Source organism: Cervus canadensis, chromosome 4 (genome assembly GCF_019320065.1).
Source record: "Cervus canadensis isolate Bull #8, Minnesota chromosome 4, ASM1932006v1, whole genome shotgun sequence".
Lineage (NCBI taxonomy): Eukaryota > Metazoa > Chordata > Mammalia > Artiodactyla > Cervidae > Cervus > Cervus canadensis.
Window position 1 is genome coordinate 104,871,807 of NC_057389.1, and position 27,027 is coordinate 104,898,833.

Consider the following 27,027-nt stretch of genomic DNA (forward strand, 5'->3'; position numbering starts at 1 on the left):
GGTGGGCATTTCTGTTTGAGGCAGAACACAGTCCAGGCAGGCAATTACACAAATGTCTGCCTCAGCCTGTAGAGAAGGCTCCAGTCCATGCTTTCTTGTCTAGATGGAGAAAGGCAGGACCAGAGAGGGTCAGAGCCAGGCCCCATGTCTTATAGCAAGTCGGAGGCAGGGCTGGGACCACATTAGACCGGGGTCTACTCTTCCCTAGCCGTGCGACCCTGCGCAAGATACCACCTCTCAGAGCCTCTCTTCCGCCGTCTGTATTTGGGGTGACATCTCCCTTACAGGGCTGTCTGAGGATGAAAGGTGACCACTGTGAAGTACCCGGCACACAGCTGGACACACAGCAGGTGTGTGGTTGTGGCAGCAGTTACTGGTCCAAGGGGCCATGGCCACCTCCAGGGCCAGTGAGGGGCAGGGAAGGATCCAAGGGCAGCAAAGTCTCAGAACGTTCATGGCTGGCCCAGAGGCAGGAGGGATGCGCTGGCCACACTTGCTTGGTCTTCGGTCCCTGCCAAGTCCCACAAGGTTGTGTCAAAGAGTCCAGCTTTGGTCAGGCTAGGGGCGTAGAGATGAGGGTCAAGGTGAGCTCTGAGATGTACCCCCAGGGCTTCAGGGGAGCCTTGATGAGGGGGCATCTGAAGCAAGATCCTAGGGGGGGCCAAGAGAAGAGGTGAAGTGCTGGGAGTTAGAGGGTCTGGGTGTGAATCCCGGCATTTCCAGTCACGATGATGACCCTGCTTTGCCTCTCTGAGCCTCAGTTTCCTCTTCTGCAACATGGGGATGTGTGTAGGGCCCTGGGCCTGGAGAAGCAGGGAAGACCAAGACTTGACCCTATGAAAGGTCACTGACAACCCTGCGGGGGAGCCATCTGGGGAAGAGTGGGAGTGGAGGCTCTGAGAGGGGGTGTGGGGCGGCAATTCTGGGAGGAGAGCAGGGTCTGTGGTGACAAAGGTGGAATCAGGGGGAGCCACAGAGCACTTTGTTCTGAGGGGTGCAGCAGTCAAGGGGCAGCAGATGACTCAGGGCACTCATGGCTGGCCTGGAGCCTCCAGGCAGGCGCATGGAGGGGGTAGAAGGGGCAGCCGGGCAGCCTCCTGAGGCGCGAGGGTGGGTGGGACCAGGGCACAGGATGCAGGAGATGGGGGGTGTGAGTCCAGGGGTGGCAGGCAACACTGGGTGGTGAAATGGGGTGGGTGGCAGCCCTTCTTGCTCCAGGCCCTCCCAGAGGTCCCCTGAGCAACCCCACAATCCGTAGTGTTCCTACCTACCCCTACAGCCAGGGCCAAGCCCAGCACGTGGCAGGGGCCCCGAAAGAACTCTGACTGCACACCCATGAACACTGCCACCTCTTGGCACTCAGGGCTGCTGCTCGAGGAGGCATAGGGTCCCTGTCCCCACCCAGGCCTCCCCTGACCCTCCAAGAAGGCTTCTGCAGCACAAGAGCACACTGTGGCAAGTGAGCAGGAGGCTCTGAGAGCTCCACAAGCCGTGGGCACGGGCAGGCCCTTGGGCGCCTCCAGTCTGCCTGTGTCTGCCCTGCATCAGCTCAGAATAACAAGCCGCCAGGCCAGTCCCGGGGCCATGCTCTCCTCGGAAGGCCAACCACGCCTCCCGGTGCTGACGCCCTCCTGCGGTCCCCGCCCACTGGGCCCCGTCCTGGCCACGTGACTGGCCTTGACCAGTGGGACACCCGTAACCATGCAGCACGGGGAGGCTGCAGGAGCGTGTGCACACCGCGGCTCAAGCCCCAGGAGAAGCCCGGCTGGCCCGCTAGCAGGTCCACATGGAGAACTAGACACTCCCCCGCAAACACCAGGCAGCGCTGGTCAAGGGCCAGAGGCGAGGTTACCTCAGAATACTGGCCCCATCAAGAACCACGAACAGCCCCCACGTGAGCCCAGCAAAACGGCCTGGCTGAGTCCAGCCCAAACTGCAGAACTGTAAGCAGGCAGATGACTGGTGTCATAAGCGGCCGAGTCTGGGGACAGTTTGTCATGCAGCAGTAGCTGACTGCTGCAACAGGCACCGCCGTAAGTAGTGATGTCCTCTCTGCCGCTAATGAACCACTGTGACAGACGGGAAAAGCAGAGACCGGGGCGGGGAGGGACTTGCTCAGCGTCACGCGGCAGGTCACCAGTTCAAAGAGGATTCCAGAGCCGGGTGGGCAACTGCCATGTGGGCTCTGCCTGAGACAGTGAGTGCGGGTCAGGCAAGCAGGTGGCACGTGGCGGGGTAGTGAAAATGGTGCTCAAACCTTCTTGAGGGGCGGGGCCCTTGGGGTCCAGACTGGGTCTGTGGCCTGGACGAGAGGCAGGAAGTGACAGGGAGCGCAAGGGAGGTGGGCCGACGACAGCCGTGCAGCGGAGGGCGCAAGGTGCCCCTACCCTCTAGCTTCCCACAGACGAAACCACTCAACAAGCCCAGGGAGAAAACCCCAGCGGTTAGTCAAGCAGCTCCCTTCTTAGATGCTGAGAGGATGGGTTAGTTCAGAGCACGGAGCAGAGAGGCTCCAGGTCCGCTCGGCACTGACCTGGGTCAGAGGGGCCGGAGCACCTCCAAGTCTCTTCCGGGATCAGGTTGAGGAGGGTGGGAGCGGTTCCTCGGGGCTGGAACAAAACATGTGCGGCGTCTATGAGGCTGAGGTCCAAGGCCCTGAGGCATGCTTGGCTAGACTGGATTGCACACTGGGGTCACGCACCAGTCTCCCAGGACTCCTGGCCTGAGCCTTCAAGGTATCCTTTGTAAAAACAGGGCCAGCTACCCATTCCAGAGGTCATGGCTGGGTCTCATGTAGGTCTGGGAGCTTCAAATCCCTGGGGCTTGCGAAGAGAGGCAAGAGGGGGTGAGCAGCTACTACACAAGCTGCTACTGGTGTCTTTCAGAGGCACAAGCAGAGCTTTTGGAAGCAGCTGGGCAACTGAGCTGAAAGTAGAAGCTATTGGTTTTGTGGCCTTGCTGGGGGGGGGACGGGGTACGGTGCAAAGCTTGCTGCAGTGAACTCCAGTCCCAGTAGCTGTCACCCACCGCGGCAGAGAAGCCAGGTGGTGATCTGGTGAACCCCAAGCACCCTGCTCATGCCACCCTCAGAGGGCAGGCCACTGCATGTCCCTTCTTAGGTATACACAAGGCTTTTTCGGTTTTGACAGTTCTTATGTCTGTTATCACACACAGCAACATAAAGGTGTTTTCTTCCTTTCTAAAGCCTTGTAGGGGGCAGGCATGCCAGAACCCCACACTGCAGGAGTCAGACACATCTCGAGGCCGAGTGACGGCTCACAGCAGATACTGCTGCTGCCGACGCCTGGGCACGAAGTTGTGTCTGACTCTTCTCGACCCCACATGCTGTAGCCCACCAGGCGCCTCTGTCCATGGAGTACTCCAGTACTCCAAACAGGAATGCTGGAGTGGTTGCCATTTCCTACCCCAGAGGATTTTCCCGACCCAGGGATCGAACTCGTGTCTCCTGCTTGGTAGGTGGATTCTTTATAACCGAGCCACCTGGGAAGTGGTACAGCAGGTACATGGGTGTTCAAATGCATGTTTATTAGGTTATAATGAAAACAAAACCAAAAAGAGCTACTTCTCCCCATTGTGTAAGAACTGTAAGTACTTTTCCCTTTTGGACCATCTGGTCATTGGCTCAAAGCCTCTTTCAGCTCTGGGCACCCTCCCTGCTGCCCTCAGAGCCCCTGCCCACCTCCCTAGCTCTGTCTCCCCACCTGCACCCACTCCAGGTATGACTGCCTTGGATGTTCCTCCAACACATCCAGCTCACCAGGCCCAGGGCCTCTGCCCCGCCCCTGCCACACCAAACACCCACCCATGGTCACCTCTGCATATTGTTCAAGCCTCTGTTTGCATCTCTGCCACCTCCTCAGAGGGGGCCCCTTCTCCTCCTTCACATGTATCTGAAATGTTCTTGTCTGTTCCGTGTTTACCTGCTTGCCGTGTGCCTCTCCCTGAGGCCGCGAGCAAACCTGTCTTGGTCACTGCCTTGCCCCCAGCACCCAGCCCAAGCACACAGCAGCGCGCAGGAGCTGGGTGCAGACTGACTCAACTCCCACTACAGACGGCAAAGGACAAGAGGAAGTCACCAGCCACCGCGAGACCAAGCAAGGGAGTTGTCTAAGGAGCGAGAAGGTGCAGCTCCTGGCTGAGCAGCGAAGGTCCTTACAGCAAGGGGGCTGACATCAGGAGAGGAGGTTGCTCCCAGGAGCTACCTGTGGCCCTGGGCTGTGGCGTTCATGTGGTCCCGGATGCTGATGGCCTGTTTGAGGAGACCCTCCACGCTGCGGAAGTAGACACTGCTATCGACAAGGTTCTTCACGGCACTGAAACGGGAGGGGGGACCCAGTCAGCGGCAGCAGAGCAGACCAGTGGATACCCGCACTGGCCCAGTGGTTTGTCCAGCTGCTGGGGGATTCCATGGGCCTCCCCAAGGGCTCACTGTGTGCTTCAAGTTTAGATTTCCCTACGGACCAGAACACTGGATGGCAAGATACAACTTTTGCTTGATGGCTGCTAGACCATTCAATGCTTTGAAGGAGCTATAAGCATTCAAAGATGACCTCAAAAATAACATGCTTTGGACTTCCCTGGTGGTACAGTGGATAGGAATCTGCCTGCCAATGCAGGGGACATGGATTTGATGTCTGGTCCGAGAAGATTCCACATGTCTTGGAGCAACTAAGCCTGTGCACCGCAACTGCTTGAAGAGGCACTCTAGGGCCCGTGTGCTAGAACTCCTGAAGCCCACGCACCCTAGAGCCTGTGCTCAGCAACGAGAGAAGCCACCACCATGAGAAGCCTGCGCACCACAACTAGAGAGTAGCCCCCACTCTTCGCAACTAGAGAAAGCCCTCATGCATAGCAAAGACCTTGTGTAACTAAAAATAAAATCAGTTCAGTCCAGTTGCTCAGTCGTGTCTGACTCTTTGCGACCCCATGGACTGCAGCACGCCAGGCTTCCCTGTCCATCACCAACTCCCAGAGCTTGCTCAAAATCATGTTCATTGAGTTGGTGATGCCATCCAACCATCTCATCCTCTGTCGTCCCCTTCTCCTCCTGCCTTCAATCTTTCCCAGTATCAAGGTCAGGTCTCTTCCAATGAGTCAGTTCTTCGCATCAGGTGGCCAAAGTATTGGAGCCTCAGCTTCACCGTCAGTCCTTCCAATGAATATTCAGGACTGATTTCCTTTAGAAATCCAAGGGATGTGAAGTAATTAGCCTCCAACTAATAAAAAAAAAAAAAATTAAAAATAAAAATCAAAATCAAAAAAAAAAAAAAAAAATCCAAGGGACTCTCGAGAGTCTTCTCCAACACCACAGTTCAAAAGCATAAATTCTTCTGCACTCAGCTTTCATTTTTTAAAATATCATGCTTTCCTTTTAGGTAACCTGTTCCTCCCCCTGAAGGAAGCTTGTCAGCTGGACTGTGAAAAGCTCTGAAAGTGAGTTTAGACTCAGCACCATTAGAGAGGCACTACTGCAAAGCTGTGCTAAGCTCTGGTGTTGCTGCCACATGGATGAATGTCTAATAAAAATGTTGTTTCCAACAGCACTACAGGAAAATATTCACCAAACCTCTTGGGGCACTGCTAATGCCAGAAAGTTGCCTGGGCAATGACACCTACAGTGAAAATAAAAGGGTCATTTTCAAGTCCTATTAAAGACAAAGAAGTCACTTCCATTTATTATCAGTCAAGGACCTGCTTGGAAATGGCCATGAGATCAAAGGAGGGGAGCGTTGGCTGAAACCCAGACTGTCCATTTGCTCATCTGACACCACCAAATGCAGTCAGCTTTCCTAGTATCTGTCCACTTCGATAAAAAGCTGTCTAACACAAGTTCACAACTGGCCCAACCAACAGACCATATAGTTTCTCCCAGTTTCACACCAAGCATTAACACTGCATAAGGCATTTTAAACAACTAAAAGGGCCTTTTCATGTCCATAGGAAACAGTCTTTCAGCATTAGAGAAATTTACATTTCACTAAAGAGAAGTGCTCAGAGTTCAGAGTAGACAGGCCCCCTGCCTATCACAAGGCAGTCCCATGGAACATTCTGGAACATGATGGACAGACACATTCTTTATCCACTGAGATGGCTGTTAAGCACTTGAAATGTGGCTTGTGAGACTGAGGAACTGAATCTTTCATTTTATTTCAATTCATTAAAATGTAAGTGTAAACAGCCAATGAGGGTCCAACCTCCTGCAATGGACAGGGCAGTTAGAGGAACTGGGAGAAAATACAGACTTTGATCTGTTCTTCCTTAAACATGGGCCTTTTAAAAAAAAAAAAAAAAAAGTTTTTATTTGGCTGTGCTAGGTCTTAAATTGTGGCACACAGGATCTTTAGTTGCAGCATCCAAATTCTTAGTTGCAACATGTGAAATCTAGTTCCTGGATCAGGGATCAAACCCAGGCCTGCTGCATTGGGAGCTTGAATTCTTAGCCACTAGACCACCAGGGAAGTCCCAAACCTAGGCTGAAAGGGTCTTGGCTGACCAGGAACTATTTAGTAGCTGCAAGAAAAACTCCATTATCTTTTCTACTCTTCCTGGAGCTGAGAAGAGTGTTTGTAACCACAATCCCCAGGAAGATGCCATCAGTCTGGATCACCCTCCAGCCCCAGCAGAGGGGGCTGGTGATGGCAGAACTCCCAGCAACAGGACTTCCTGTCAAGGAACTTCGACTATACAACAGAAACAGGCAGGCAAATCCCACAGTGCCACGGACAAGGACTGCTGGGGAGTGTCTAGCCTCCACCAAAACAACCTACAGCCCGCACTAGGAGCAAACAGCACTCCCAAGTCATCAACTCCTAAAGCAAATGGAACAAGCCTGGACGTGAAATACAGTCATGGGGAGCCAACAGAAGCACAGGAGGCAGATTGGCAGATTGCAATAACGGGGAGAAACACCAACCGCTGCTTTCTATTATCGGGTACATCTTTCACTTGGGGTTAAAAATTCTGGGCATTTAGAGAAAGGTAAGCAAACAAGAAAACACAAATAATAAATGGTATACCCACAGTCACAGAAACTTTACTCACAGTAGCTAAAACATGGAAGCAACCCAAATGTCCAAGAGATGAATGGATAAACAAAATGTGGTCCATCTATAGGATGAAATAGTATTCAGCCCTAAAAAGGAACGAAATTCGGACACAGGCTACAAAGTGGATGAACCTTGAAGATACTATGCTAGGTGAAAGAGGACAGTCACAAAAAGACAAAAAAAAAATGTATGATTCCATTAATGTGAGGTCCCTTGAATAGACAGATTTTTAGACAGAAAGCAGAGTGGCAGGAGCCAGGAATGGGGGTGGTAAGTGGGGAGTTCATGTTTAACAGGGACAGAGTTTCAGTTTTGCAAGATGAAAAGAACTCGGGAGGTGGGTGGTGGGGATAGCTGCACAGCATTATGAATATATTTAATACCACTGAATTGAACACTTAAAAATGGTTAAGATAATAAATTTTACTTATGTGCCTCTTACCACAATATAAAAACTTAGAAAGAAATAAAAACTTAAACAGTATTGTGTTTGGGCACTACCCCCAGCTGCCATCCACCCCACCAGTCAGTCTGTGGTCGTGGCTGTGGATGGGAAACGCTGGCCTCTTGAGGCACCTCCTGGAATCCTTATGACCCCTCCTGTGACAGATGGTGGGGGCTGCTGAGGACCAGGAAGAAGCCTGACCGAGACACGTGAGGATCAAATAGTGAGCAGCACAGGTCTGGGCTGGAACTCCGCCCTGCGGCCAGGTGAGTCGAGCTCCACCTGCCCCTACTCAGGTGGGCTTGGCAGGCCAGGGCTCAGCAGGCAGCTGACGGAGCTGCCCCTGAACACCCAGGCCACAGTGGGGCAATGCTGGCAGTGGGTGCTGGTGCTCACCTGCAGGCGTACTCCACGGTGTAAATGGCTCCCTGGCTCTGCTCCTCCCACCGCTGCATGTCAGCCTGTGGAGGGTGGGGAGCTGTGAGCAGGGCTGGCTGTCACCTCCTTCCTCCCAGTTCTCGGGAATGGAGCACCCGAATGCCAATCACCACAGCTGCTGAGACCCGCCCCCTCCAGCCCCAATCTTTCCTCCGGCAACTCCCACCCCTCCTGTCTGGGCTTTCTGTGAACAGGTGGCAACTATGCCTCAGGACCTCTGCACAGGCTGTTCCCTCTGCCTGACACATCCTTCCCTTGGGTCCTCATGTGGCTGCCTCCTTCTCACCACATGGGTCACAGCAGACGCAGCACCTTCTTCCAAATCCACCCCAGGTGAATCCGTCCAGCCCCAAGCTGGGTCAGTGACCATGCACCTCCCTGCTCATGTCCCGGCCTTGACTCCCGCACCAACAGGAGCTGTGCTCCCTGCTCCACCTAGCAGGCCCCAGCTCACAAGGTGCAGACCCTGGGAGAGGTCAGTCGCTAGGACAGGACTCTTACCTTATGCTGGGCCAACTCAGGCAGAGAGCGGCGCACGTGCTCCTGAAGCCGGTACAGGGCCACAGATGGCTCATTGGCCAGGACGTAGACACTCTCGGTGAATTTGTCAGTAACTGGGTCCAGGATGGACAGTTGGCAAAGTGGGGCCGGTGGGGAGAGGGAGATAGGGTTGACAGGTGATCAAGGAGACAAAGCATTAGATTCCTGATTGCTCAACCCGTGAGTCCACCCAGAGTAGAGCAGAGCCCAGCAACCCTCCCAGCTGGGTCACCTGTGGCCCTGGTGATGGCTTGCAGGTGATCACAGCAGAGCCAAACAACTCCATCTGGGAGTCACAGAAGGGCCTGAGTCTTGATGACATTAACATATCCAGTGAATTCATGATCCTTCCCTTCCTAAACCTACTTGCTTGCTGCCACCCACTCAAATCCACTCACATTTCATTTACCTGTGACAAAATCAAGAGATTCTTCTTCAGATGCCCACTGGCTACTGGACCCAAAAGTGCCTGCAAGTTTACATGGGTGGATGGTTCCAGGCCATGACTGACCACCAAGGGGGAGGAAAGTCCACAACCCATGCTGAGTGTCTGAACAACTCAAGAAGTGTGACTCATCCCCATAAGCTCCCCTGTGGGAACAGACCGTGGCTCCCCTCTGCAGGGTTCTACCTGAGGTTGCTGCTTGCTCAGCCTCCTCCCCAACCCTGTCCTATTTCCCCCTCTCCTCTGCAGGGCTCTCTTAGTAAGTTAAAGACAACTCCTCATCCCAGGGTCTGCCTCAAAAACAGCAGCCAGATGGTGGCCCCTGCCCTTCCTACCCCATCAGTGAGCAGCTCCTGCTTGTTCGGTCACAAAACAAAGCCCCAAACTCACCCACTTTTACCACTGCACTGCCCTTACTGGTCCAGGCATAGCTGTCTCTCACCTAGATCCCAAACTTACCTGCTCCCTGGTCTCCCTGCTCCCTCTCCTGCCAACAATCCAGTCCCCACAAAACAGACGAGCTCCTACTAAACACATCAGATGGGTCTCTCCCTTGGTTGAAACACTCCCATGACTCCCATCAGCCAGAGAAGCAAATCTGCCTTGCTTCACATGGACCAGAAGGCTCTGCATTTTCTGTTGCTCTTACCACTCCCCCCCACCGCCTGCCTGGCCCTCTGCCCCAGGCACAATGGCCTCACAGCTTTCCATGGACATTCGGCACTGTCCACAAGAACTTCCGGAGATGATGGAAGGACTCTATAATCTATGCTGCCCAATACAGTAGTCACTAGTCATATACAACTACTAAGCACTTGAAATGTGACTCAGAAGCTGAATTTTAAATTTTACCTAATTTTAATTAATTTAAATATGAATAAGTACTGTGACTAGTATTGAAGCACAGCTCTGAACACTTTGCCACCTCAAGGCCTTTGTACTCGCTCCTGCCAATGACACTGCCTCCATCCCCCCCTCTCATTTCCCTTCAACCCTCAGCTCAATTGTCACCTCCTGGCCTTCCCTGATCACCAAGCTTAATCAGATGTCCCTTCAACCTCACTCTCAACCTCAGAACTTTGTTCATTTCCCTTATACTTAAATTTTTAATCTTTTTTAAAATTTTACATTGGAGTATAGTTGACTTCCAATGTTTTGTTAGTTCCAGGTGTAAAAGGTCTCATTCTTTATTAGGTTATGTTTATTTAAAACTTGGGATTTGTGAGGGCAGAAGTATTTCTGAGCCTCAGTTTTCTCATATGAAAAAAATGGGAGGATGACAGAACCCACCTCAAGGTTTGCTACAGAGATGGACCCCATCCCACTGCCCAGGACAGTGTAGTTAGTGAGGGAGAACCCGTTGGTGTCTGGGAGTCAGGGGAGGCTGTGCTTGAGATTGTCCGGTTTGGGTTTGCCCAGCTCACCACTGTGCTGACTCAGGCAGAGCCCAGCCTGCCACCTCCAAACTGTATGTCCTCTTACCCTCTAAGGGCTCCTCCTTTTGAAAATGAACACAGTGGTAATAGCTTACACCTCACAGTGCTGTTAGGAAGCATGTGGAAATAAATGTACTTGTGACGTCTAAATCATTAACTAGCAGTGATGTATGTAACAAATTAACAACGACATTGACACTTTAAAAATAAGCTAGCGGCGTTTTGTAACTTTTAACTATGTGATTTCAGTTCAGTTCAGTTTAGTCCCTCAGTCGTGTCCGACTCTTTGCGACCCCATGAATCGCAGCATGCCAGGCCTCCTTGTCCATCACCAACTCCCGGAGTCTACCCAAACCCATGCCCATTGAGTCGGTGATGCCATCCAGCCATCTCATCCTCTGTCGTCCCCTTCTCCTCCTGCCCCCAATCCTATGTGATTTACAGGTATGTAAATATATACAACTGGAGAAGGGCACAGCAACCCACGTCAGTATCCTGGCCTGGAGAATCCCATGACAGAGAAGCCTCGTGAGCTTACAGTCCATGCGGTCCCGAAGAGTCGGACACGACTTAGCGGCTGAACAACAACAACAAATATATACAAATGCTTAAATACAAAGCAAACAGTACACACAACTGCCACGCCCCTGGCATTCTTCCAGTGTTTTACACATTGTTTTACCATATCACGTTACTGAATTCTCATAACAATTTTATGGGGGGCGGGGGGAGGCAGGGAGACTATTATACTCCCCATTTTACAGATGACAAAACCGAGGCACAGTGTCTCTAAAGGTTTCAAAACTAGTCAGCGGTTGAGCCGGGATTTCTTGGCAATTCAATCACTGCCCCCAAACGCTCCCTCAGCGCCGTGGCCCCCTGTCACCCCCTTCAGATCGCCCTTCTATGAGTCCTTGGCCCCTCCGCCCCGCCCCGCGTGGGGCCCCACACCACCTTTCTTCCCCTTGAGCTGCATCTCGGGTTCTTCCATAGTAGCCACGGCCCTATTCCGAGGACCGGAACCGGAAGTCTGGAGGTAGAGACAACAGCCTAAACTTTCCGTACGAAACTGGACGCCGCGCTTATCCAGTTCCGGTACTAATTGGTCTTCCCTTCTAGATTCTTAGTCAACACAGACAGAAGGGCCGTGAGTGAGAGACTGGGGAAAGAGGCAATCGGGAGGTGAGTGAAGAGGGGCCGGAGGCCCCTTGAAGCTCCAGGAGGGACGCTCAGGCGGAGAAGGGGCATAGGTGCCCTCCTTTACCGAACCCCTTTTCAGGAGGCAGACATACTGGGGAAATACTCCATGCACTTGTACCCCATTGCTGCCACCAAATCCCTGCAGAGGCCCTTGAGCCCCCACGCCTGCATAGGAGATAGTGTTACGGAAGGGAGCAGCAGTGGTGTAGCCCCTCACGCCCCCCCTACTAAAGAAAGCCCGGCCCATCTGTCCGAAGGCGGAACCGATTCGCTGCGTCAGGAAAAACGTGTGGGCGGAGTCAGGGGTGAGGGCGGACGAGGGCCGTGAACGAGAGAGAGAGAGAGAGAGAGAGAGAGAGAGAGCGCCCTCTGAGGCCCCGCCCATCCCTCACGACCCTACCGGGCTCCCTCCGGGGCGGTGGGGACGGAAACGCGCAGGCGCAATTGCATAATTCTTGCCCTGGCGGAAGCCTCGGCCCTCCCCCAAGCCTTAAAGGGCCCGAACCGCTCCTACTGCTCCAGCCTTTCCGCACTTTTGCCGGGGGAGGGGGCGCGCAGGCGCAGTGGGAGAACTCGGGGTGGGGGTAGCGGTCGCGTATCAAGTTGCTCTCGTCCCAGCAGAAGCAGGCAAGGCGCTGACAGTACAGGCTCCATCTTGCTGCCCCTTGCATCAATTGGAAGAGAAAAGTTTGTGAGTTGCGCCCCCAAGTTTGGGGGTACCCTGACTCGCGGCGTCGGGTGGCAGAGGAGGCTAGGTGGAGGTGAGTGGACCTGATGGATTGGCTTGGGAGGGGCGGGTGGGATGCAGCCAGTCACATCTTTGTTGAGCCCTTGCTCATTCTAGCGATTTTCCCCCTCCCCCCCAAAAACAACAGCAGACATTTATTAAGGCCTGCCCAGGTATCAGTCCTCCTGCTCAGATATTTACAGACATGATTTTTTTTAGGCCTCATTTCACCATTTTTTTAATGAAGAAACTGAGGCTTAGAGAAATTAAGTCAGATGCCCAAGCGTATAAGTGGAGGGATTCAGACAGCCCACCCCAGAGCCAGGGCTTTTAAGCAGTGCCTGTTGTGTGTGCTCTGGTGGTGGGGAGGAGTGGGTCCAAGAAGTCCAATTAAAACGACCCTGGTTTTAATTTTCTGGCTGAGTCTGAGTTTACTCACCCTTACTATGTAAGGCCAGGTATGTAGTCAGTGCCTGCTTAATGAATTGTTGATAATTATTGCCATCTCTCCCTGTTTGGCCCTTCCACCAGCTTTCCCCATGGAGCACACCCAGCCTGCCGAGGATCTCAGCCTGATCCAGCAGCCTTCAACCCCAGAATTTGGGGACCCCGAAGACCCCAGGGACGAGTCCCCTGACGGCTCAGACACTGTGGTCCTCAGTCTCTTCCCCTGTACCCCTGAGCCTGGGAATCCTGAGCCAGATGCTGGCAGCTCCTCACCTCAAGGTAGGATACTTCCCCTGGACTCCTGCTTCTGGGATGCAAGATCGGTGACATGTCAGGCCCAAGACGAGACTTCTGTCTTTGTGTCCCGTCACCTTGAATGTGTCTTCCCTCTCCACCCTGTGAGGGATTGCTTTTGGATTGTTTTCTTTTTTTAAATTGTGGTAAAATGCACATAACATAAAATTAGCCATTTTAACTGGAATTGCTTACAATTCAGTGGCAGTAAGTGACCGTGGTGTGTCACTTCCACATCTTTGTAGTTCTAGAACACTTCCATCACCCCAAAAGGAAAACCCCAGAGGTATTAGCAGTTGCTCCCCATCCACTTCTTCCAGGCCCTGGCAACCAAAATCTGCTTTCTGTGCCTGTGGACTTGCCTGTTGTGGACATTTCCTATAAATGGGTTCATGTAACATGTAGCCTTTTCCGTTTGACTCCTTTCACTCGGCATGTTTTTAAGGTTCACCTGATTGTAATGTGTGTCAGTACTTCATCCCTTTTATAGCTGAATCATCTTCCATAGTATGGAAGGACCATATTTACTTTATTCATTCATCCCTTGATGGACATTTGGGTTGTTCCCCTATTAGTGAGTGACTAGTGCTGCTGTGAACATGTATGTTCATGTTCATGCTCAATTTTTGTCTGAACACGTGATTTCAACTCTTTGGGGAGTACCATGCTGGGTCGGATGATAATTCTATGTCTGACTTATTGAGCACCCAAGGATTTCTTTTGACGGGAATCTTTTGAGAGTGTGACACAATCCCCCCGGGGCCTTTGCCCCTGCTGTTCCCTCTGTGTGAAATGCTCTTCCTACACCTCTCCCCAGGTTTCTTCAACTGGCCAAGCTCACAGTTGGGCCTCTTTAGAGTGGCCCTCTCTGACCACTTTCTCTGAAAGGGACTCACCCCCTGCCCTTCCTTCTTTCTGCCCCTCTTCCACCTGCTTTTCATTTCTCCTGAGCCCATATTTCAGCTTAAGCTTTCATTCTATTTCTGTTTCTGTCTGACTCCCTGGCTTGTCCATGGGCCCTTGAGGGCAGAGACTTTGTGCAGGACCTTGCCAGGGTGGAGGAGAAATATACACCCTGGGCATCTGAGAGGGTGGAGTGAGTGGACAGTGGAGCCAGGCACTGCCTCTGGTAGTTCCAAGCCCCCAGCTGCTGCTGCTGAGTCGCTTCAGTCATGTCCGACTGCGCAACCCCATAGACTGCAGCCCACCAGGCTCCCCCATCCCTGGGATTCTCCAGGCAAGAGCACTGGAGTGGGTTGCCATTTCCTTCTCCAGTGCATGAAAGTGAAAAGTGAAAGTGAAGTCCCTCAGTCGTGTCCAACTCAGTGACCCCATGGACTGCAGCCTACCAGGCCCCTCCGTCCATGGGATTTTCCAGGCAAGAGTACTGGAGTGGGTCGCCATTGCCTTCTCCGCCAAGCCCCCAGGGTCTGGCCTTAAAACCCAAGACATATTGAGGGGAAACCGAGGCCCTTTCTCTCTCTCCCAGCAGGCAGCTCCCTGAAGCACTCAACGACCCTCACCAACCGGCAGCGGGGCAATGAAGTCTCGGCCCTGCCAGCCACCCTGGACTGTGAGTGGGCCCCTGGTCCCCGGGGGAGAGAAGCGAAGGAGTGGCAGGGGCTGGGAGGAGCGACTTTGGAGGGGGAGTGAACGGAGTACTGGAGCAGGGATGGGACAGGTGCAGACTCTGCCTCTCTTTGGCCCCCAGCCCTGTCCATCCACCAGCTCGCAGCGCAAGGGGAGCTGAGCCAACTGAAGGAGCATCTGAGGAAAGGTGTGTGCCCACACGCGTGCACCAGTGTGACTTTACCTGCTGGTGTGTGTGTGTGGCTGCTGACATGACCTGAGCCTCCACGTGTGTGCCTGTGTCTGTACGTGTGCCTGCGCATGTCCACACGTGTCATCCACATGTATGCCTCCCTGCCCCACACCTGACCCCAGCTGCCCACCCCGCCCCCAGTTCTGCAGCCTTGGGGAGAGTGGGCAGGGGTACATCCCAGTGGTACCACCCCCCTCCTGCCAGGCGACAACCTCATCAACAAGCCGGACGAGCGCGGCTTCACCCCCCTCATCTGGGCCTCCGCCTTTGGAGAGATCGAGACTGTCCGCTTCTTGCTCGAGTGGGTGCGTCCCAGCCCAGCTGGGGGCTTCCTGAGGACTGGAGGGTGGGCAGCGGTTTCAGCTGAGTCTGCTGGGGCCGTGTCTGTAAGATGGAGCTAACATGGGGGCTCCAGGATTGCAGAGGCTGCCCCCACCCTCCCTCTGCCCTGGCTCTGTCACTGCCCCCTCTGCTTTTCCCAGGGTGCCGACCCCCACATCCTGGCCAAGGAGCGGGAGAGTGCCCTGTCACTGGCCAGCACCGGTGGCTACACGGACATTGTGGGGCTTCTGCTGGAACGTGATGTGGACATCAACATCTATGACTGGGTGAGGCGCCACCCACTGGCCCTGGGCACCTCACAGGGTACCAAGTCTGTTCGGGGTGCTGAGACCCATCCCCAAGCCTCATAGAGCTACCAGTTTGTTTGTTTGTTTGTTTGTTTGTTTGTTTGAGGGGTTTAGCTGACACATAAACAGCTCAGATATAGTAGACAGAGATGAGGCCATCTGTAGAGCCAAGGGAAGTCAGGGCGGGCTTCCTGGAAGAAGCAGTATCTAAACTGAGATCCAGAGAATAAGCTAGGTGGGCCAAGTGACCAACAGGAGGAGGAGCCACATTAAATTGGAAGGTGTGGGGGTTCATGGGAATCTGGAAAAGATGGTGTCAATTGTCCTGTACCCCTGTTCCTGACAGAATGGAGGAACGCCACTGCTGTACGCCGTGCGTGGGAACCATGTGAAGTGCGTGGAGGCCTTGCTGGGTGAGTGCAGTAGAGGCTGGCCCTGCAGGAATCCTGACCGCCAGGGAAGGGTCTGAGCTCTGCCTGAACCGCTCTTAGGATGGGTAAGAGCTTTCTCCTGGAGGATTGAGGTGGGGACAGGAGGTGGCAGCAACAGCACAGGGGTCTGGCTGACTGGGTTGAGCACACACACTCTGCATACCTCAGAGACCCTGGAGGTGGAGATTCCAGTGGCCACATTCATCAGAGGTCAGGCTCTTGTCCAGGGCCACACAGCTACCAGCAGACCTGTGGCTGCGTGGTGGGTAGTCCCTGCACCTCCGCACCCCACCCAGGCTCCTGGTCCCCAGCCCAGCCTCCTCTGCAGCACCTGTTCTGCTCTGCAGCCCGAGGAGCTGATCTCACCACTGAGGCAGACTCCGGCTACACCCCGATGGACCTCGCCGTGGCCTTGGGATATCGGAAAGGTTGGCCTGAGACACTTGGAGGCGGTGTCAGGGTGCTGTAGGTGGGATAATCCACAGCAGGGTGCATGGGACATCCCTTTTGGATGTCAGATGCTAGCAGCGAAAGTGTTCATGTTAGCAAACATCAGGTGCTGGTGTATACTTGGCCTGGGCATGTACTAGTCCCAGCTCTTGGGCTCCCCGTGTACTGGGGCAGGAGGCCAATGTGTATCAGTGACAGGGGCTGTAATGGAGGGACATGCAGGCACTGAGAGGTCCAAAGGAGGCCCCAACGGGGCGAGGATACCAGGAGGGTCACAGTGCGCATGGCCATGGAGACCAGCCCCCTCCATGGCAGGAAGTGGACGTGAACAGGGGCTGGAGACAGACCCCAGTTTGACTCCCTACTTCAGAAAAGGGGGAGATCCTAACAGAACTAACCCCTGGGGTCATGGGGGGTGGTGCATGGGAAATATCCCATTCCATCCTTCCTTGATGGAGTTTTAGTCCATTTGAGAAAGTCCCAGTTTGCCAATTTTGTTGGGTAAGGAATATTTTTATAACTGAAAAACCTCCAAAAATGCATTTTTACAAACTTCGGGGAAACTGAGGTTCCTAGGGCAGGGGCCTGTCTTCCCAGCTGTTCTCTGGCAAGGATCTGATGTACTTGAGGAGGAAATGGGTCCTCCGTCCAGGCCCCAGGGCTGAGGCCCCTGCTCATACCCTGAGGGGAAGGTACAGGTTGGCCTCTATCTTTGCAGCCACTGTTCAGTTCATGGCCCACCTCTCGCCTGTTCTGTTTGCAGTGCAACAGGTGATCGAGAACCACATCCTTAAACTCTTCCAGAGCAACCTGGTGCCCGCCGACCCCGAGTAAACACCGCCCACCAAGGACTCAAGACACTCAGGGAACAAAATGGTTGACCCAGAGCTGGGGGAACCCAGAACCGGCTTCAAAGGCAGCTCCTGGACAGACGGTGGGAGGGGGCCCTTTCCAAGAGGAACCAATAAACCTTCTGTGCAGAACTTGAAGGACTTTGCTGTGCTTCTTGGAGGAGGCAGCCACTCAGCAGCCTCACACCTTCTTCTTCCCTAGCACACGTAGGTGATAGATGACCACTCGGCCAAAGAAATCAGTGGTGTCCTCAAACGTCACCTTCAGCCGGTCCACCTCAGCAGGTGGCACTGGGAAGGTGTAAGCAGAACAGTCAAGGGAAACAGATTTCTTTATCTTTTCCCACCCGCCAGCCCCAGCTCAGATACATCCACCATGCTGGGTGACCCAGTAGACTGTTGGCCCCTCAGAAGCTCTCGCACAGAACAGACTGTCATGAGCCCATTTTACAGGTGAACCAGTGGAGACCTAGAGGCCACTTGCCCAAGGTCACCCGCCAGGGCCCACAGCTTTCAGAGGCGCAGATCACCCCACCCAGCGGCTGAAGCAGGATATCTGAAGTGAGTTGTTGTCCTCGGGATAAAAATCCACAATCTTGCTGAGAGCCTCACTCCCCAGAGAACCTGCAGCAGGGAAAGAAGCAGTGAGGCAGCGAGCCCTCTCTAGTCCCCCACTTTCCAGGGTTTTCAAGTACCTTCCAGGCGGCCCTGGCGACTGGAGAAGCCCCCCTGGAACTGGATCTGCAGCTGGGAGACACAGATGCACTGGGGAAACTCCAGTGTTACCCACTGGGAGGGACCCTGGAAGCAGACAGAAAAGGAAAGGCCCGTGAGCACTTCATACTCAGCCATGCTATGCCTGTCCCTCTCACTGACAGTCCATGAGGGGTGGGGAGCACAGTGTGAGCACAGGTTCCCTTCCTGGCCAATCTGCCCAGCTGGGGAGCCCCCAGGTTCTCAGGGGACACTAGACCCCTAATGATTTGTTTTGGTGGTGCAGCACAGCTTGTAGGATCTTAGTTCCAAAGTCAGGGATTGAACCCTCACGCTCAGCAGTGAAATCACAGTCTCTCAACCACTGGACCAATGGGGAATCCCTCAGACTCCCCGCCCTGATACTGATTCACACTAGGGGTCCAGGAGAGGGTGCCTCACCTGGTCCGAGTTCCAACACGTCTCCTCGTCCTGGTCGAACAGGTGCTTCTTGCCAAACTGCCTGGTGTTCCGATTCAGCACCGAACTCACCCTAAACGCAAAGTCGCAGCGTGGAGAGGTGCTGAGCACCGAGGCGAGGGCTCGCCTACTACCTGGCTCACCCCTCCCTCACCACCGGTTCCCTCATTTCTGTCTGCCCCTTAGGACTAGACCCCAGGCCAAGGGCCTCGTACGCCACTGCCCGCCCCGGTTCACACCCCACCCCTGCCAGGGGCTCTCACCTGCTCACTGTCTCTGGACAAACCAAAGAGTGGGTCATCTCGGTTCCACAAAGCCTCGCAGGACTCAGGGCTGGGCTCAGTCCAGGTTCGAATCCAGGCCCCTGAGCGCGGCCCTGTTCACGCCTCAGAATCTACGCGTCCTCACCTATAGCGCTGCACAAGATCCGTCACTGCCCGGTCTCTCCAGGCCTAAATGTCGCCTCGACCAACCAACCCCTTGCTGGAAAAACCTGGAGTTTTGGAGACTCTGCTAAAGACCCCAGGCCAGGCCTTTCACAGTGGGTGCAAGGAAGGTAAATAGGTTTCCTATCGGTTTAGGGAGCGGTCGCTCCTTCTCGGAGCCTCAGTTTCTCTCAAACTGCTTTCGGAACCAAAAGCAAGACCCGGAACCGCGTGAAAGCCGCGCAGGCGCGCCTGGCCCTTGAGCCCGGGGCGTGGTTTAATTTGCCCCGCCTTTCAGTGCCTGCCTCTTAAAGGGCCCTGATCCAGTGATTGCGGGCTTCCCTGCTGGCTCAGTGGCGAGGAATCCTGCTTGCAATGCAGGCGATGTGGGAGACGTGAGTTCGTTTCCTGGGTTGGGAAGATCCCCTAGAGAAAGAAATGACAACCAACTCCAGTATTCTTGCCTGGGAAATCCCAGGGGCAGAAGAGCCTGGAGGGGTACAGTCCAGGGGGTCTCAAAAGAGTCAGACACGACTTCCCTGGTGGCTCAGACGGTAAAGAATCCACTTGCAATGAGGGAGACCTGGGTTCGATCCCTGGGTTAGGAAGATGCACTGGAAAAGGGCATGGCAACCCACTCCAGTATTCTTGCCTGGAGAATCCCATGGACAGAGTCCATGGCGGTAAAGAGTCGGACATGACTGAGTGACTAAGAGCAGAGCACAATAACTAAACAACAACAACAGCAAACTGAAGCTGGAGATGCTTGCTAGAGGAGGCGCCTTCCTTCCCGAGGACTTCCCCAAGGCCAGCCCTGCAAGGAGACAGGCAGTGACATTTCCTACTTCGGTGGAAAACAAGAGGGCCATGGATTTCTACAAGTCTCTCGGATCTGGAGGGAAAATGCAGGTATCTAAAGAGAGTGTGTGCCTACTGTGGGGTGGGGGGCTGTCCTTTGGTACCTGCGGGAATAAAGCACTAGTTTTAGAGTGCAAGAGACTTCTTATAATGATGTCTTCCCACCAGTAGAACGAAGTCTGCCGAGTTCATTCTCTGACTGCAGAAGGATTCTTTAAAAAAAAAAAAAAAAAAAGGGATTCTTTACTGTCTGAGCCACGAGGAGAGTCATGTCTGACCCTTTTGCGACCCCCTCCAGGCTCTTCTGTCCATGGGATTTCCCAGGCAAGAATACTGGAGTTGGTTGCCATTTCTTTCTCCAGGGGATCTTCCCCACCCAGGAATCGAACTCACATCTTCCATGTCTCCTGTATTGCAAGCAGGATTCTTCACCACTGAGCCAGCAGGGAAGCCCACAAGCCTGGGAATCCCTGCACTTCACTGCTTCCCAGAAGCCAAAGGGAGAAGCCCTGATGGTGCGAGTACTGGGCGTCTTTATCAGCCTCGTGTGTCACCACTGGGACACAGGAGTCCTGGCTTCCAAATCTGTCTTCATAGTAAATGCTGCCTGTGACAGGCTTCTTGGAGGAGGGGTAATGTGAGGTGGGTTTTGAAGGATGGAGAGGAGTTTGCCAAACTGGATTATACAAAGCCTCAGATACATGGCTAAAGTTTTGGTTCACTGATTCAGTAAACAACTCCTGCCACTCCCTACTGCCCAGACCTGTGCTGAGTGATGCTGAGGACTGAGAGGTCTCAGTTCCAGCCCCATATCTGAAGATCTCCCAATCTGGGGAAGAAAGAACTAGAAACATACAATCCCAGCCCCACGGGACCAGAGCTGAGCCAGATGGAGAGATAAGGCTGGGGAAGTAGAGGGTCTACCTGCGGGAGGGCTTCCTGGGAGAGGGGATATTGTGCCTGTACCTTATTGAGTGGGCAAGAATTCACCAAGGTGAAAAAATTGGAGTGGGGAGGTGGATGGGCAGGCAGAGTGAACAGCATAAGCAAAGGCCTGGTTGAATAAAAGACCATGAATTTGAATAAAATATGTAAGTCCAGATCCTGCTGGGCCTAAAGCAGTCAAGAAAGGTGTTTGAGAAAGGCGGTACACCATCCAATCCGCGTGAATGGAGACTTCTGGACAGAGCAGCCACTGGCAAGAGGCTGCAGTTCCTGGCTTTAATTGAATGGTCTGGGATCCAGCCCCTTTCTTCAAGGGCTAGGGGAATGGTCCTCCTGGCATCCTACTAGTGTCTGCCCAAGTCCACAGCAGGAGTGGGGGCTGGCTGGGAAACTGGGACATCAGCAGAAGGGCCACCCCATCAGCCCCTGCCGGCCAGGACTTCCTGCATTCAGTCATGGCCTCGTGCCATCCAGACCTGGCTCTGCTGGTCTGAGGGCCAAGGCCAGTGGCGGGGGTGGGGGTGGGGGCGCTGGTATCAAAAAACACCTCCCTACCTCTAGAGGAATTTAGGAAGAGTATGGACCCTGGAGAGTCCAGATCAGGTTCAAATCTTGGTTAGGCCATTCACTCATTGGCTGTGTGATCTTGGACAAATATGTTGAGCTCTCTGAGCCAGTTTCCTTATCTGTGAAATTAAGAGAATTCTATTTACAGGACTACTAGAGAGTTCAGTGGACTCTTCAGGCTGACAGGTAACAACAGTGGTTGACATTTGTTGAGCACCTACTCCGTGTTTAACTTGAAGCCACGTCTGTCTCCATCCACTAGATCATTAAATCTGCTGTGCTGGTCCTTGTCACTCCCATTTTACAGCTAAGGATACAGCCACTCAGCCACTCAGCAGCCAAGGTTCCCCAGGGAGGATATGCACAGCCCCAAGGCCCCCTTTACCACTCCTGGTCTTGGCATGGAGCCACCATGCCCACTGGGATGAAGCCAGCTTCGTACCCTCTTCCCGCCTCCTCACCCCACCGGCGCCTGGGCATGAAAGAACCTCCTGTTTCTCCAGGGAATTAGCAGCTCTAAGCTCCCAGCAGGGCAGCCAAAAGTGGTCCATTCATTTGCCTTAGTGAGAAGAGACTAATCACTCCCTCCTTCCTCACCCCAGGAGGTGGGGCAGAGGGAAGTTTAGAAGAGCCAGGAACTGTAACTCTGGTTGGCTGAGGGAAACTGAGGCAAAGAAGTCATTTATGTAAGGTCACCCAGGGGAACTGGGATGCAAACTTCAGTCTCACTCTAGAGTTGAGCTGAGTTCTGCATTTTTCAGGAGAGGAAATGGAGGCTCAGAGAGGGTCATGGATTTGCTGAAGTCACACAGCAAATATGGGTCAGCAAGGATTCTGGGGAGGCAGCCACCCACAAGGCAGAAAACAGGTCCCACTTCCCATAAGCCCTCAGGTTGCTTTGAGCTTCAGTTTCCCCCTGGGGCATAAGTGTAATGATTGCCCCAAGGCCGCAGCCTGGAGAGTCTGGAGTGAGGGTGATGGAATCCTCTGGGGTTGGCAGCCCTCTGCGGGGCAGACCTGGGTCTGATTTACCCACCGGGGCCTGCATGGGTACCGCAGGGCCCAGCTCAGGGTAAAAGGATGCTCACTTGTTTCGGCCAGGACTTGTCGGTCCTGGCAGGAGGTAAGCTTGGGAACCTGGGTAAGTGGAGATGACAGTAGGCAGGAGAGGGGGTGGCCACACATGAAGGGACTGAGCTGAGCTGGCCAGGGAACACCTTGGGCCACAACTGAGTGTGTTGGGTGGTGAACATGAGTGACTGTACTGTGAGTATGGCCCTGGGGGCCTGTCCCCAAGTCAGCGACTCGGTGTCAAGTGGTCGTGGTTGGGTGCTGACTGTCTGTAGGTATGCCCATGGCCATAATCATGCTTGGCTGTAAACAACACGGGGCAGATGTGAGCTGTTTGTGGCTGCCAGGAAGGCTAAGTTTCCATGGGTATGCACAGCAACAGTTGTGTTTGAGTGTGAAGGGGCTAGGTACAGCTGGGCTCAGAGTTGCGAGTTTGGTTGTACCGTGGATATGATGTGTGCGTGGCCTGTTCACTTATATGTGGCCTGATCAGGTGTGGCCGGCTGTCACTGTATGTCTGGGATATGACTTCGTATCAGTGGTTGATAGTGATGTTGTATGTGACAGGTGTGAATATGCTTGCATGTGCCCTGTCGCTATGTCACCTTTGGTGTGTGAGAGGCATTTCAGGGGACAGTGTCTGTTCTTGATGCCCAGCTCTCCTGGAGAGTCCTGCCTCCTAGCTCATTCTCTGGGCAACCAGCCTCCTCCCCTGTTCCCGCCCCCGAATCACAGCAGTCCCTGGCCTAAGACCCAGTGTGGGGGAGACAGAGAGGGCACGCAGGGCTGAGGGTGGGAGGCCGTTGGCCCATTCCCAGTGCAGGCCTATAAATAGCTCTTTGAGCCCAGCAGATTCCCAGGCAAGGTTGCCTCATTCAAGCCCCCAGCAACAGTCTGCTCCCAGGCCCCAGGCCAGTCCCCCTAAGCTCAGCCCTGGCACCAGTGAGGGGAGCCAGGGAGTGGGGAGGAGGGGGGAGGGAACAATTGAGGGGGTTCACGGTGGGGATTCGCTTGGTTCGGAAGCCGCAGACCTGGTCTCCTACTTGTTCAGAAGCGCAGTCGTGTCCAACTCTTTGTGACCCCGTAGACTGCAGCATGCAAGCTTCCCTGTCCTTCACTATCTCCCTGGGTTTGCTCAAACTCATGTCCATTGAGTCGATGATGCCATCCAACCATCTCATCCTGGGTTACCCCCTTCTCCTGTCCTCAGTCTTTCCAGCATCAGGGTCTTTTCCAATGAGTCGGCTCTTCGCATCAGGTGGCCAAAGGATTGGATCTTCAGCTTCAACATCAGGGCTCCCACTTGGCCCCTACCCATACTCTGCAACCTCAGGCAGGTGGTCCTAGCTCCCTGAGCCTGTTTCCTTGGCTGGAAAATGGGCAGCAGCTTGATAGCAGCTCCCAGCTTGTGTGTTTACTTCCCATTTCATTCTACCAGTAACCCTGTAAGGTGGTTTACTTTTAATGAGCCCCGTTTTTGTCAGGGAAACTGAGACACAGAAAAATGAAATGGCTGTCCAGAGTTACACTGTTAGGGATTTCAGAGAGGATTTTTTTTTTTTTTTGGCCATGCTTTGAAGCCTGTGGGATCTCAGTTTCCTGACCAGGGACTGAACCTGGGCCATGGCAGTGAAAGTACCGAATTCTAACCACTAGACCACCATGGAACTCCTCAGAAAGGGGTTTTGAACTCTGGACTTGTGCGGGCCAAGCTGCGGCTCCCACACGTGTCACCCAGACTCCTGTCCCTGCTGCCTGCCACCTGCAGACACTCCCATTAGTGTGGTCACTGACCGCCATCCGTCTTCTGTGATGAGAAGTTCCCCTGTGTGTCACTTTGGTGCCTGCGGCCACCACTAGCCCACCCCCAGAACAGCAGGCTGACACAGACCTTCCAGGGCACACTTGCTCCCTTGGGGTCTTCCCTCATCCTTCACTCATTCTCACCCCCTTTTCAGTAATCTTGCTGAAATCATCCAGCTCCCTGTTTCTTTGTCTTTCCACCAGTCGAGACCCACCCTCAGAGATACAGCCACACACATACATGGATACAGGACACTCAACCAGTGCAGCCCGTCTCGGTGCTGAGAAACGAAGACCCTGGGAAGAAAGGCTTGCTGGGGAGAGGGCTGATTTCTTTATATTTTTGTCCCCTCTCATTTCCATTTCTCATTATGGGAAAGTACACAGAACACAAAATTTACCATTTGAAAGTGCATGAAGTGGCAGTAATCCACATTACTGTGCAGCCATCACCACTGTCTAGCTCTAGAATATTTCCAGCATGCCCAAAGGAAACCCTGTGCCCATTTGCAGTCCCTCCCTGTCATCCCCCCTCCCCCAGCTCCTGGTCATCACAGTCTAATCTCTGCCTCTGCATTTATCGATTCTGAACATGTCATATAAAGGGACTCATACAGAGACCCTTTTGTGTCTGGCTTCGTTCACTCAGCATATTGTTTTCAAAGTTCATCTATGTTGAAACATGTATTAGTACTTCGTTCCTTTTTATGGCTGAATAATATTCCATTGTAGACCCTTTAAGGTCTGGGATCTCCCTACAAAGACATGCACATCCCCCCACCAGCAAAGCAAAAATATTTCTGTAACAACAATACTCGGTCCATCCCAGGTACTCCATAAAAGCTGACTAGATGATAGAATGAATGGATGAATGATAGTTCTGACTGGCACTGGCAGAAACAGCCTTAGGTGTGACACAGCTGGGGTCTGACTTTGCAAGTCTCTTACCAGCTGTGTGACCTAAGAAGCTTCCTCTCCTCTCTGAGTCTGGCTTCCTGTCTATACCTTGGTGTAAAACAGTAACTGTAGCCAAAACTGTTTCAAGTGTGAGCCCTGGAGGGCTAGACAGACCAGGGTTGGAATCCCAGCTCTGCCCTTTGCCTAGGCGTGACCTTGAGAGAGACTTCATCTCCCTGGGGACTCAGTTTCCCCATCTGTAAGATGGAGCAGGCCCCACCATGGGACTTCTGGGGACACTTATTGTGAATGGGAGGAAGTCTGGCACAGTCGTCTCTGGGGTGGGGTGAGTGGTCGTAGGAGCGGGGAGGGGATTTTAGGCAGAGAGAGCCCCCTCCCTCGCACAGTTGGAGGCTTCAGGCTGGCGGGGGCGCATGCGCAAAGCAGCCCCGCAGCCCCTTTATAAGCGCTGAGGAGGCGCTGGGGCGAGCAGAGCGCAGGGCGCAGGGGTGGACCCGGCGGCGCGGATTGAGCCCAGCCAGCGTCCTTTGTGCCGGTCGACCGCCCCGGGATGCATTGGAGCTAGGAGCCAGGTGGGGGTCGGTCATGGGGAGGGGGTCACGTTGAGGGAGAGATCCTATGGGATTCACACAGAGCTCAAGATTGGGGAGGAGGGGCTGGGATCAAAGAGAAGCCCCTAGCATGGGGTGGTGGCTTAGAGGGGGAGGGAAGCCTCGAGTTGGGGAGGGAACGCAAACTAGCAGAGGGCTTGAGAATGTCAGGGGGATTCGGATTTGGGGGTAAGGTTGTCTAGAGAATGCGGAGACGACCCTGCGATGGGGAGGGGCCGGGCTGGGGGTGGGTCTTAGAGCTGGGGAGGCACCGGGAACCAAGGCTAAAGAAGGGGCGCCCCAAGTTTAGAGATGAGAGGGGAACAGCACCCGCTGAGCATGGGACTCCGGAACAGGGCACCCGGTGTCTGAGCTGAGACACCCCAAGATTTTAAGTGGGGATTCCCAGTTTGCAGATGAATGCAGAATTCCAGGATGGACTGCAGCGGTGAGGGGGCTCCTCTGACCAGCCTGAGCCCGATAGAAGAGGGTCTGTACAAAGACTGAACCCCCATAGGGAAGGGGTGTCTTGCTGTGTCTCTGCCCTTTTGGTTCAGGTCTTGGTACCACATCTTGACTTAGGCAGGAGGCTCTGGGGGCGCTCCATCCCACGGTGCTTCCTGTTGTTTCCAGGGACCTAGAGTTGGGGTGCTGTCCCTTCTCTCGGGGAGCATGCTGTGTATCCGAAGTGAATACTAGGTGAGAGCCCCTTAAAACCCGCAGCTATCAGAGCACCCAGTCGCTAAGGGGGAGCTGCCCCCCGTACTTTCACATCTGGCCGCGTCCTCGCCACTAGACACAGACCCTTGCCTCACCCCTTCAGTCCTGTCTGTCCGTATGGATGCATGTGGAAGTCCTGGATTGGTTTGGGGGCACAGACACTAGGAAGGAAGGGGCTGGGGCCCTGGGCCCAGCCTGGGCAGGAGCGACCCCCATCCCTGTGTGCGGGGCTTTGTTCCTCTCGGCAGCATTAATGGGAGACAGCCAGGCTGAAGAGAGGGTTGGCGCTGGGCCCCAGCGGGGGTTGTGGGGGAAGGGCAGGGAGGGAAGCCTGAGCAGACCGTGGGACCCCAGAACCCCAGCAGCCTCGCCGGCTTGGGGACATTCCCAAATGGAAGCCGTCCCCCAGGAGCTAGGGACTTGTGTGTGTGTGTGTGTGCGTGTGTGTATGTGTGTGTCTACCCCATGCTGGGAGGAGGTAGATGCTTATGGTGTCCTCTGTGAGTCTAATGTGACCAAGGTTGTGTCTTTGTCAGGAAACTTGTGCCGGAGCCACATCTCCCGGTTGCAAAATGATGTGTGCCCACCAGTCACCGAAGCCACAATTTATCCAGTCTGGTCTGTGCCAGGGGCTGGCAGCTACATGTGTGAGTGTGTGTGAGGAACTGTGTCTGACAGAGTGGCCTCATCGAGGGGTTTCCGTGGGGAGCCTGAGACTGAGGGTGTGTGTCTTTG

At 54.0% G+C, this 27,027-nt stretch overlaps 4 protein-coding genes across 10 annotated transcripts in view; 2 read left to right on the forward strand and 2 right to left on the reverse strand.

Moving 5' to 3' along the window:
• Positions 1–244: 244 nt before the first annotated feature.
• On the reverse strand, positions 245–11,442 carry BORCS8 (BLOC-1 related complex subunit 8). Of its 2 annotated transcripts, none has more exons than XM_043467467.1 (6): positions 11,326–11,442; positions 8,452–8,564; positions 7,909–7,973; positions 4,224–4,334; positions 2,534–2,609; positions 245–803 (listed from the first exon to the last, which is right to left on the reverse strand). In XM_043467467.1, exons 1-5 carry the CDS (start codon positions 11,360–11,362, stop codon positions 2,576–2,578), a joined length of 360 nt encoding a protein of 119 aa, XP_043323402.1. In that variant the 5' UTR covers positions 11,363–11,442; the 3' UTR covers positions 245–803; positions 2,534–2,575. The 2 variants fall into 2 exon arrangements, with proteins under 2 accessions (XP_043323402.1, XP_043323401.1); XM_043467466.1 differs by having other exon boundaries at positions 245–651; positions 11,326–11,439.
• On the forward strand, positions 11,334–17,354 carry RFXANK (regulatory factor X associated ankyrin containing protein). 6 transcript variants are annotated; one of them, XM_043467459.1, is made up of 10 exons: positions 11,334–11,553; positions 12,193–12,332; positions 12,830–13,024; positions 14,529–14,612; positions 14,751–14,816; positions 15,066–15,166; positions 15,344–15,469; positions 15,837–15,903; positions 16,269–16,349; positions 17,176–17,354. In XM_043467459.1, exons 3-10 carry the CDS (start codon positions 12,838–12,840, stop codon positions 17,250–17,252), a joined length of 789 nt encoding a protein of 262 aa, XP_043323394.1. In that variant the 5' UTR covers positions 11,334–11,553; positions 12,193–12,332; positions 12,830–12,837; the 3' UTR covers positions 17,253–17,354. The 6 variants fall into 6 exon arrangements, with proteins under 6 accessions (XP_043323394.1, XP_043323397.1, XP_043323395.1 ...); XM_043467462.1 differs by having other exon boundaries at positions 14,532–14,612; XM_043467460.1 differs by lacking the exon at positions 11,334–11,553 and having other exon boundaries at positions 11,943–12,332; positions 14,532–14,612.
• LOC122440785 (nuclear receptor 2C2 associated protein) lies at positions 16,869–19,067 on the reverse strand. Its single transcript, XM_043467465.1, has 5 exons — positions 18,659–19,067; positions 18,378–18,468; positions 17,918–18,023; positions 17,779–17,846; positions 16,869–17,523 (listed from the first exon to the last, which is right to left on the reverse strand). Exons 1-5 carry the CDS (start codon positions 18,694–18,696, stop codon positions 17,404–17,406), a joined length of 423 nt encoding a protein of 140 aa, XP_043323400.1. The 5' UTR covers positions 18,697–19,067; the 3' UTR covers positions 16,869–17,403.
• A 6,381-nt stretch (positions 19,068–25,448) lies between these two features.
• Positions 25,449–27,027, forward strand: part of NCAN (neurocan) — a 29,285-nt gene continuing 27,706 nt past the window's right edge. Inside the window, exon 1 of the mRNA XM_043467468.1 lies at positions 25,449–25,554. The gene's annotated coding sequence lies outside the window, so the exon portion shown is untranslated. The remainder of the gene's footprint in view (positions 25,555–27,027) is intronic.

Coding starts and splice junctions, on each gene's coding strand:
- BORCS8 (XM_043467467.1), bottom strand. CDS start 11,362: ATGGAAGAACCCGAGATGCAGCTCAAGGGGAAGAAAG. Junction 7,974..8,451: donor CTGAGTTGGCCCAGCATAAG/GTAAGAGTCCTG, acceptor CACCCTCCACAG/GCTGACATGCAGCGGTGGGA. Junction 4,335..7,908: donor ACCGTGGAGTACGCCTGCAG/GTGAGCACCAGC, acceptor CTCCCGTTTCAG/TGCCGTGAAGAACCTTGTCG.
- RFXANK (XM_043467459.1), top strand. CDS start 12,838: ATGGAGCACACCCAGCCTGCCGAGGATCTCAGCCTGATCCAGCAGCCT. Junction 13,025..14,528: donor TGGCAGCTCCTCACCTCAAG/GTAGGATACTTC, acceptor TCTCTCTCCCAG/CAGGCAGCTCCCTGAAGCAC. Junction 15,904..16,268: donor GTGCGTGGAGGCCTTGCTGG/GTGAGTGCAGTA, acceptor TCTGCTCTGCAG/CCCGAGGAGCTGATCTCACC.
- LOC122440785 (XM_043467465.1), bottom strand. CDS start 18,696: ATGACCCACTCTTTGGTTTGTCCAGAGACAGTGAGCAG. Junction 18,024..18,377: donor CGTGTTGGAACTCGGACCAG/GTGAGGCACCCT, acceptor GTCTGCTTCCAG/GGTCCCTCCCAGTGGGTAAC. Junction 17,847..17,917: donor TCGCCAGGGCCGCCTGGAAG/GTACTTGAAAAC, acceptor TCCCTGCTGCAG/GTTCTCTGGGGAGTGAGGCT.